At 36.9% G+C, this 10,620-nt stretch overlaps 1 protein-coding gene across 7 annotated transcripts in view; it reads left to right on the forward strand.

Moving 5' to 3' along the window:
- Positions 1-10,161, forward strand: part of LOC121318332 (kinesin-like protein KIF21A) — a 62,022-nt gene extending 51,861 nt beyond the window's left edge. For 6 of the 7 annotated variants that reach the window (XM_041254863.1, XM_041254865.1, XM_041254867.1 and 3 more), the window contains 9 exons: positions 1,278-1,397; positions 2,683-2,721; positions 2,994-3,127; positions 3,721-3,895; positions 4,087-4,251; positions 4,673-4,790; positions 6,722-6,892; positions 8,195-8,394; positions 9,235-10,161. In XM_041254863.1, the coding sequence (XP_041110797.1) occupies positions 1,278-1,397; positions 2,683-2,721; positions 2,994-3,127; positions 3,721-3,895; positions 4,087-4,251; positions 4,673-4,790; positions 6,722-6,892; positions 8,195-8,394; positions 9,235-9,328 (1,216 nt within the window). In that variant the 3' untranslated portion in view covers positions 9,329-10,161. The remainder of the gene's footprint in view (positions 1-1,277; positions 1,398-2,682; positions 2,722-2,993; positions 3,128-3,720; positions 3,896-4,086; positions 4,252-4,672; positions 4,791-6,721; positions 6,893-8,194; positions 8,395-9,234) is intronic. The other variant, XM_041254866.1, reaches the window with a different exon arrangement.
- Positions 10,162-10,620: the final 459 nt, after the last annotated feature.

Here is a 10,620-nt window from a genome sequence, read left to right on the forward strand (position 1 = left end):
AAACACACAGTGCAGTGCTCCCCTTTTATAATGCTGTTGTTGGGATCCATGGTTATGAGACCAGGCTATTTGTGTTCTGCCTTATACTGAGAATGGCATTGTGGGGCAAAAGGGAGCCATGACCATGTTGCATTGTAACTGGTTTGTGGAATTATGGCCTGCTTTTTAAAGGGGGCACGCTGTATTGAGTATGGTTTCTTAGAAATGGACAGTAAATTAAAAATAAATAAATAAAATGACCTCATGATTCCTTCCTGGTACTGGTACAGCATTAACTCTTGCCTGGCTCCATGAGCTTACTGCATGAACTTTTGGTGGCAGTTTTATTTCTTTTGAAACAAGATACTAGGCTTACTGACGAACGCTGAATATCATTACAAACCTGAAGTGCTTTAATATTGCTCAGTAAATTGGCACAGTTGCTTCTTGCTTTTAAAAAAAGAAAAAAAATTATGGTGTTGGTTAAAAACTAAATATTAAAAAAAAGTTTTAAATGTTACTGGACCATAAAGGAAATGCAAGCCTGGTGAAGAGCAGTCATTATGATTTGGGACAAAGTAATAACAGGTAACTATATTTCTTAAACATGCATGTCTGCTGAGCCACTTTGAAAGATGTTGATAGACTAAGGTTTTCTGTGTAAAGGCGCTCCAGGTTTATTCAGTTACAGAACAGAAGTTTGTCAAAAGCACAAAATAAACACTTTCAAACACCAACCAAAACAAATGGCTGCATTTCACTGATGAAATATGGTTATCCACCATGTGGGGTGTCTGCAGCGGGAACATCTAATTAGCTATACTTTCAGTTGCCTTGACAACCTGATTCACTCTAATTCTTAGCAACGTGCGAGTAACACTGGAGATTCAGGGTCGATTGGCAGTCCACTGAACTCTCTCTACCTTCTGCCATAGAGGACTAAAGATCCAGAAGAACAATCAGCTTCTCCTCGCAAATGAAAGCTTGGTTGTTTTTAGTAGAGCAGCTCCACTATATAGCCTACTAAATCTGGTGGGGACTTTACTCCATTTGTTACTGATCCTCCTTCATACAGAAAACAATTATTCAATTTAACATTTAACACATCATCTGCTGGGCCGCCCTAACAAGCTACAAGAATATTGACTATACTCCGGTTTCTGCCTTTGAACACTCAACTCTATTTACATTTCAAACATGTGACAGGGACACAAACGTTGTGCAGATTGTTATTTGATTTTGAAGTTGTCATTTAGTTTGTACAAAAAAACTTCTTTTTTAATACAATATTTCATTAGTTCCAGACAGTCTTTGATGACAGAGAAGAGAGCGCCTGAGCCATCACCTTTGACCAGAAGAAAGATCTATGACAAGGGTCAGTTAGCAGTGGACAAAATCAAGAGCAAGGAAACAAAACTGTAAGAAGTATCCTTGAGCAGACGAGTGACTAACCCAGTTGTGTGTACTAAAATCCAGTTTAGTCTTTTCCATAAATTACCTATAGTTTGAGAAAAAGCATGTGACAACTAATGGAAACAAAAGCGCTTTGCATGGATTTGATTCCCCAAATGTCAAATCATAAAATGAATGTACCACATTCAATTAGAAACTTAAACTGTAGGTATTCTGTATAGATTGCTTCAAGAGCATAGCATGTGTTAATTGGAAAGCAAAAAAAAACACAAAGCATTTGAAAGTGCATTCATTCTCTGATTTTACTGCTTATTCTAATCATGTTTGATTTTTGTTTTTACCTGCAAACCCATGTTCACCTAATGCAAATGAAAAAAAAAAAAAAAAAAAAATCCATCATAAAAGTGATTTTCTTTTATAAAACAAGAAATTAAATGTTTTCCTTTTTACCTCAGGATGCATTGGTTTGAATCCGGCTGAGGATACAAGGGGGAAGAGTTGATAGTTTCAGCTTTGTTACAGTATAAACCCACCACACATTTGAAAGCAGGGTGAAAAAGACATGGTAGTGATTTGTTATGGGCCTGGAGAGAGAACTTCTGATGCTGAGCATCACAGACATCGTCACGGCACAATCCAAACATTCTGCAACTAACCTTGGCAAACTAACCCCTTTCTTACTCATAACGGAATCAGTTAAAAAAAGGTTTTGCTACTATATCCTCAGTAATTAGGTAAAAACTTGGACAAACAGTGTATTTCACATTCAAACTCAAAATTGACTGTAGTAGATTTGTTTCTGTTTGTCTTCATTCAAAAGTAAATTAAGTGAGTATCAGCATGGAAAAATAAAATGTTGTTTGCTTTTTGTTGACCCTTGTATTTTCTCAATTTCTTTCCTCTCATGTACTTGTCTTTTTTTCTGTATCATTTAGGTTTCAAGCCCCTTAATTAAATTCCCGAAAAAGTTCCATGTCTCTTAACCCTTGCAGTTCTTAACATACTGAGCTAGTGTGAAAAATAGTCATTAAGTTCTCCACAGCTGAGTACCTAATGTGTGCCTATTATCTCTAGCTTTGAGTATGAAATTAGTGATCACATTTTTTAATAGCGCCATTCAACCAGCAAAACAAACCAATCTTTTTGTATTATTCAATGTTTTATTTTTAGACAGACATCTTAATATTTTGCTTTCATCATGATTTATTAAATTATACATGACACATTGCATCAGTTTGTTTGATGGGCTCTGCCTTTTCCCCTTTCAATCGCACTGCTATTTTATTGTAGGTCTGATGAAAATGATTCCTCTCTGTCAGAGGTACACAGGTACTTTGTTTTTCTTTTCTTTTCTGGCCATTCCTTGCTGTTTGTGTGTTTGTACCTTTACCTTTCCCAGTATGTGAGAATTATTTGCTGCATGCGGCTAGTGGGCTGTAATGTTCTGTACGTGTGTATTTCTAGCTGCATCCAGAGAGTTTAGTGACACCTACACTCAGCATGCAGATGCAGTTTAAAAGAGCTTAAGTGATCTCAGATGTTTAGATGTTTCAATGATTTCTGCATATTCTGGAATGTGTCTGATCTTGTTTTATCATTAGGGGTGTAATCAATCCATTCCCTGCTTCAAAAATCAGGAGTACTCCTCTGCAATGTATCCACATAGCTGAAGGACACACTAAAGCCGTTCTCTGTGTAGATTCAACAGATGATCTGCTTTTTACTGGATCTAAAGGTGAGAAGTGCTAACATGTGGGGGGATATTTTGAAGCAGGTTATTCAACTTCATAAAAACGTTTTGTTGTCAAACAGACATGGAACAAACAAGTAGCAATTTGTTATTCACTTTCTATTTCTCACCTACTCACGACTCCTGTTCCGCCTCTGAACACACTAACCCCGTTCAGCCAAAGATGCTTCTTTTTATGTTGTGGCCGAGGGATTAACTGGCTATTAATTACCTAGTTTATCCCTTGACCACATTCGGCACTGGTTTTGTACCCCGTCACAGCAATGTGTGCAGAAGTATGTGTTCATGTGATCCACCATACCTACTATGTATAAGCTGTGTGAGAGCTGCTCTTAAATACTATTAAAGGTGATTACTCCTCTGTTATTAAAATTGGGACAACAACCCTGTAATAACCTGAGTTTTGTAATAAAAGGATAAAAAGCTAAAAACTAGATAAATGAATTAGTAAAGTAGACACAACAGTGATTGTCTCGTTAGGATAGTTTTAACGTGACTGAAACTACTAGAACAATGATAACACTGATATTGTTTTGATGTACACGTTAGCCTCAACGTTCATGTTTCTTTCTCTCCAGATCGCACTTGTAAAGTTTGGAATTTGGTGACTGGACAAGAAATAATGTCTCTTGGAGGCCACCCTAACAATGTGGTATCTGTGAAATACTGCTCCAGCCTGGTCTTCACAGTCTCCACATCTTATATTAAGGTGTGGGATATAAGAGATTCTGCTAAATGTATACGGACTCTAACGTAAGTATCGGCTTTAAATTGTCTGATTTTACTAAGCTTCTAATTGAAATACAGTACTGAAACTGATTCCTTCCAATATAAAATGGTAGATAGGCCTTTGAGAGCACATATTGGGCAGTAAAGAGCTCACCAGGGGGTTTGAGCCTGGTTTGGCTTCTTAAAGCTGGTTATAAATCTGCATGTTCCTCTAGTTCTTCAGGCCAGGTGACACCCGGAGATGTTTGTGCAGCCAGCACTCACAGGACTGTTACAATTCCTGCTGGAGAAAACCAGATCAATCAAATTGCACTGAACCCAACTGGCACTTTCCTGTATGCCTCAGCAGGAAATGCAGTGAGAATGTGGGATCTCAAGAGGTGAGGCAACAAAAAACAGACATGCAAAGTAAATTAACAAACTGTAAATCTTTTAAAGGTCGAAGGATTTGTTTTGAGAAAGTGGAATTAGAAAGGAATAAAATGGTTTCAACGGTAAACTATAAGGAACAATAATTTAACAGCTCCTCCCTGCAACTAAATTGTTAATGCTTTTGTTATACCTTTACAGTTAGTTGGTTAGTTGAAGCCACTGGCACAAGTACAAGAATTGCGACCTTGAAATAAAGTGAAATCGTTGGTATAGATCAGGAATTGCCATGTCAGAGTATTACACCCCTCAGTCTTTATGGAAACTAGGATGCACAATAAGCAAATGACTCAATTGTCCTCCATAACTATTTTAAAGGACAAGTACATACTGAAGATCTGATCTGAATCACATGTTTTCCTTGTTCCTTAGGTTTCTGTCTACAGGCAAACTGACTGGTCATATTGGACCTGTCATGTGTCTTACTGTTGACCAGACTGGGAATGGACAGGATTTAATCATTACTGGGTCAAAAGATCATTACATAAAGGTATGAAAAAAATAACATGGAAATCAATTACATAGCTGATTAATTATTTATTAATTATCGATTCATACAGACAAGACTTTTTGTATCAAATGGTTATGAGGAAGCACAAAACGTGTAATCTGTAAACTACCACTTTTTTTTTTAAACTTGGCTCACTGTGGCACTAGGATATCAATTGGACTCATAAATCAGTCAACTGCATATATATATATATATATATGCAGTTGACTGATCTATGAATGTATGTGTGTGTGTGTGTGTGTATATATATATATATATATATATATATATATATATATATATACACACACACACACACACACACACACACACACACACACACACACACACACACACACACACACACACACACACACATACACCACTCACCCCCACCCCTTGTTATATCGTCCCTTGCTATACTGCGGATTCGGATATATCGCGATCCTGTAGTTGGCTCCCCATTTTTACTTTCTAACTGCGTATGCCTTAGCTGCAATATACACAGGCACTTAGAATTACTGTTCATTTTCTTTCGTACTGCACATCACAAACAACAATTTACAAAACAATTCAAAACAAAGCATTAATATCGTACTGTTATTATACACACACATTACACAACAACACAAAGCAAATTAAATATCTACTTGCTGAAGCGGTTTTTATTTTAGCCAACTAGGTGTTCACGTGTGGCAGCAATGCACTAGCAAAAGCCACAAGTCAGTGACGTCAGCTCCCTAGCAACAAGCCTGCTGTGTTGTTGTTATGATTGGATGCAACGGGCTTGTGCATTTGAGAAAGTAGAGGAAGACTAAATTAATTGGAGACTGAAGTTGATGAGAAGCGATTACCCTCCGCTGTACGAATTAAAACGGTGTGCTGCTTTATACGAAAAATGAGAAAAAGCAGGTTGCGTAGAGGATTTATACTGGTAATATTAGTATGTTTTCCTCTGGAGGAATTGTCAGTTTTTGACATTTTGGTGTGATGTTTTTTTTTTAAGAATGGCTCAGGATGCAAATATAGACTTAATCCATGTGCGTGTATATATATATGTGTGTGTGTGTGTATATATATATGTATATATATAGAGAGAGAGAGAGAGATCTGAATTCTGATGCACAACATGTGCAACGGAATACAAATATATTTGATGCAATATTTATTTGGTCATTTATTTAGAAATAATAATAATAATAATAATAATAATAATAATAATAATAATAATAATAACTCCTTTGAAAGGAGATAGTACTGGTAATGTGATAACAGGCCAAACATATTCCTCTGTATGGTATTCTGAAAGATATAATATTAGATGGACCACTTATGATACCTGGCAATGTGTGCAGGGACATTGCCCTTAAGAAGTCATGATGAGTTCACTGGTTTAGCTTAAAGTTTCTTTCTGAAACTGGTTACACTGGGCCTTGAAGAGCGGGTTAATCATTCTAGATAACTGCTGTGCAAATGACCATGGAAGCTATAGAGCATGCCTTGTAATACTGTCATCTAGAGGACGTGATCACCGCCACAACAATAACCCTGTGAAAATGCATTTGTACTCCACGACCAAGTAGCAAAGGAACTGACAAAGCAGTATTGTATTAAATCCCCATTGTACAGCATTCAAATGCTTGTATTATATGGAAGGTTAAGTTTATGGTTATATTTTAAAATTGTGTGCTTTTATCTTTGTTTTGTTCAATACATTTCATCATCAATAACCCAGCAGTCCTACTTGTATGGCATTTATCAGTATTGTAATACAGTATGTACTTTATTTATCAGCAATAGATTGCTTAGTGTTGTTTTCATGTATGTCCTGGGAGCAGTACAAGCTATGTAGTCAAGTCAACATGATATGTGTTACAGTGAGTAGACAGGAAAGGATGATGATAATAACAATACTATATTCTTTGTTCCAGATGTTTGATGTAACAGAAGGGGCTCTGGGGACAGTCAGCCCAACACACAACTTTGAGCCCCCACATTACGATGGTATTGAGTCTCTGGTGATTCAGGGAGACAGCCTCTTCAGTGGATCCAGAGACAATGGCATTAAGAAATGGGACCTTTCTCGCAAAGACCTCCTCCAGGTTGGAGGGCTACAGTGTAGAACTTCTTGAAGTGTTAAATGCTTGGTTTTTTGCATGTTGATAAATGCGTGTAAGGTCATACGTTTCTTTAATGGAAACATATACTGTATAACTGTAATAATTAGATTTCAATCTCGTGGTTTACATTGCCTTAATTCTTTAAAAAGAAGCTCAGTCTCCTCTACACATTTATGCATTTTTCAATTCAAGTCAGAATTTCAGTGGTCTGGCTTCAGTAACAGGATTACAGAGTAGATTTTGTACGCAGTGTTTTGTATTTTATATTTAGGGCTTCTGATTTTCAGTTTTAACCGATAACACACCCCTGATACAAAAACAATTATATTGGTGGATAGCCAATAAACATTGGAAAACACCGGGAAAACTGTGGAAATGGTTAATCAATTCACGTTGACTTTACCCTTTTCCCATTAAAAAATAAAACCTACTACAAAAATAATAATAATAAATGCATTTCCCAATGCTGCTGGGCAATGTCCCGCATTCCTGACTTGCATCTATCACTGCTTCGTTCTGAATACTTTAAACCTGCCCCAACTACTGAGTGACAGCATATTCCTACATTTCTATTGGAGACTCCACTTGTGAGATTTAAAATGAGATTACAATCAGGATGGAGGTTTGTTAGCTGGATTTAAAGATGTATTACAGTTAAGGTACGGAGGATTTAAAACAGAATTGTGGCGAAATGTAGAAAAATGCCTACACACAAAAACCCCAGGAGAATGTGCCCGTGACCATAGGGATTTCATTGTGGAAGACAGCAAAGGAAAGAAGGTACTGTCGAGTTGCTACTATACATATTTTGCCTGAAAAAAAAAAAATGCGCTAGCATTTTGAGAAGTAACTGAAAACACTAATTTCATACAGTATATCAAAAACAAAAGCCCTGAAAAAAAACTATTTACATAAAACTCGATAATAGCTAAAAATAAGCACCGAAAAATACAATTAATAAACACGAACAGAAGCCCTATTTATATTCCAAGAGCCCTTGTCCCTGTTCAGCATGTGTTAATTGATTACCAGAAGCACAACAATGTGTGTGACAGAATTAATTTACTTGGTCATAATCCAGTACAATTATATAAGTTATGCCCACCACTGTTGGTACGTTTGCTTTCTCTGCAAAAGTTTGTGCAAAAATGTGTGCACTAATGTTTAGTAGTTAATATTGAAAACAGAAGTAGCCCAGAAGCTGTTGTCACCTCCAGTTAGGACACTTCTGTATGGGTAATCTAATCGATAGAGTCTGTTCTTAACTAGTATTTCTTTTTCCAGCAAGTTCCAAATGCCCACAGAGACTGGGTCTGTGCTTTGGGGGTTGTGCCTGGCTGCCCTGCTCTTCTAAGTGGGTGTAGAGGAGGTGTCCTCAAGCTGTGGCATGTAGACACGTTTTCACCACTGGGGGAAATGAAGGGACACGATAGTCCTATAAATGCTATCTCCACCAACTCCAGCAACATATTTACAGCATCAGAGTGAGTATTTGTCAGTAACTTAATAGAGATTAATTATGGGTAGTGATGCCACTACACATTTTATTAAAAGACACGCATTTGAGTGTCTTAAATAGTGTTGAGTGGATGAAGATGGTAAATGGCTTATTCCTGATAATGAGTTTGAATGCCCTCATAATAATAATAATAATAATAATAATAATAATTTTTATTTTGTATAGCACCTAAATGCAAGCATCTCAAAGCGCTGAACAATTTAGAATAGTAACACTAAAAACAACAAAACAAAATACAAACAACAAATAGACAGCATGTAGTTAAAAATAAAACATTGCATGGGGACAAAGCCTAACCATAATGAAATGCCTGTACATAGAGATGCAATTTTAGTTGTTTTGTTTTTTTAAAAGCTTCAAAAGGTATTCGCGTCCTTGATCACCTGCAGAAGAGTATTCCAAAGCCTAGGTGCATAACAGCAAAAAGCCCTGTCACCCACAGAACAAAGCTTAGCCTTTGGAATCCTTAACAGACCTGAATTCTCAGAGTGAAGGTTATGTGTGGGAATGTACCTCGTTAACAAATCGGAGATGTCATTTGGGGCCAAGCCATTTAGGGGTCTACAATCCTGGTCTTGGAGAGCTACTGGTTTTCGTTTCAACCAATCCCTCAGTCAGTAGAACCAATTATTGGCATAGTTAGTCAAGATTAACAGGTGTTCCAGATCTTTAGCCACTGATGATGTAAAGACATCTATAAAACCTGCTGGATAGGGGCTCTCCAAGACCAGATTTGGAGACCTCTGATTTAGAGCCTTTTATGTTAACAATAGCATTTTAAAATCAATCCTGTTATGCTTTGCAGTGATCACACAGTGAAAATATGGCGAGCCCGAGGTAGTCTCGATGGACAGGCTTCTGATGCTACCGACGCAACCGATGAAGTTGGCAGCAACTAAACTGGAAAAAGGAAGACCTCCTGAAGATACTGTGAAAGGCATGCCGCACTCTATGCACTTTGCTGTGAGACAGTGAGGAATCTGTGATAACTGGAATGAAGACAACTGAAACTCATCTGCTTACTGACTAAGGGTTACTGTTCTTCAGTGCTGTACTTCAAGGCATCTATATTCAATTAAAAAAAAAAAAAAACCTCTAGTTTCTTCCTCCAGCTTCCCAACACTGTTAGAAAATAGTTTCTGAGTGCAGACTCAATGGTTATAACTGCGGTAGACCACTATAAGTAGTACTAGCTTTTGGCATTTACAGTAGTCAATAATGCTTTAACAATATAGATGAAAGGGAGTTCTTACTCAGCATATGTGCACTGAAAGCAGAGCTTTGGTAATCCATAATTCTTTTATCCTTAAGCTGGTCTTCATGGAGGAAAATAAGTTGTGTGGTTTTCAAAAGAGATTATATTCAAAGTTATTACTGGGAACAGCTTAATGTCAAGTGAAATATCCTTATAGTGGCTATTTCTCAGCAAATAAACATAGAGCTCTGAAATCTGTAAGATGTGCTTTTGTGTTTGAAAGTGATGGGTGACCAAAGTGTGTAAAACTGTTTTAGTCCTCAGCAGGCTACTAATCCGTTACATTCCAGTACTCGATCCACTGGAGTTTCATAGCATACAGCTCTAGCAGCATTTTTGCTTATGTATTTTATTGTCTTACAAATGTACCGTTCCTTCATAACAACCTCTGTCTAAATGTCACTTTGTGTTTGTCAACATTATTTTAACTTTTTGTTTGTTTTATTTTTGTCTGAGCTGATTTTAAAACTGTCCTGAATGCGTCTGACCTTTTAGTTTGCAACATTTTATAAACTGGACAAGAGCTTTACCTGGATTAGATGTAAACTGTATATAGAGTGTAGTGTAAGAGAAGAAACATTACACTGTACTGTGTGAATGTTGACATGCTGTAGACTGTAGATAATGACCGTGGGAAGGTAATATCCAGCTGCTCAAGTTCTTCCAGTTTAGGGTTTGATTTTACCATGTTAAAAAGCTTTATGTATAATGAATGGGTTTTTTTGTTTGTTTTTTTTTTTTTTTTTTCCTGGGTTTTCGTGCCAGGCAAAAAAAAAAAAAAATAAATATAGCAACATTTTGTTTTGCCAGATTCAGTGTGAAATAAATGTTATCTGTTAAAGCCTGCATTTTCTGTATTGCTTATTGGAATCAAAGAGGAGTGACACGGTCTGCAATGATAACCTGCATTTTGAGAATAGCTATGATCAAAAGTTT

Source organism: Polyodon spathula, chromosome 7 (genome assembly GCF_017654505.1).
Source record: "Polyodon spathula isolate WHYD16114869_AA chromosome 7, ASM1765450v1, whole genome shotgun sequence".
In the NCBI taxonomy this organism is placed as follows: Eukaryota; Metazoa; Chordata; class Actinopteri; order Acipenseriformes; family Polyodontidae; genus Polyodon; species Polyodon spathula.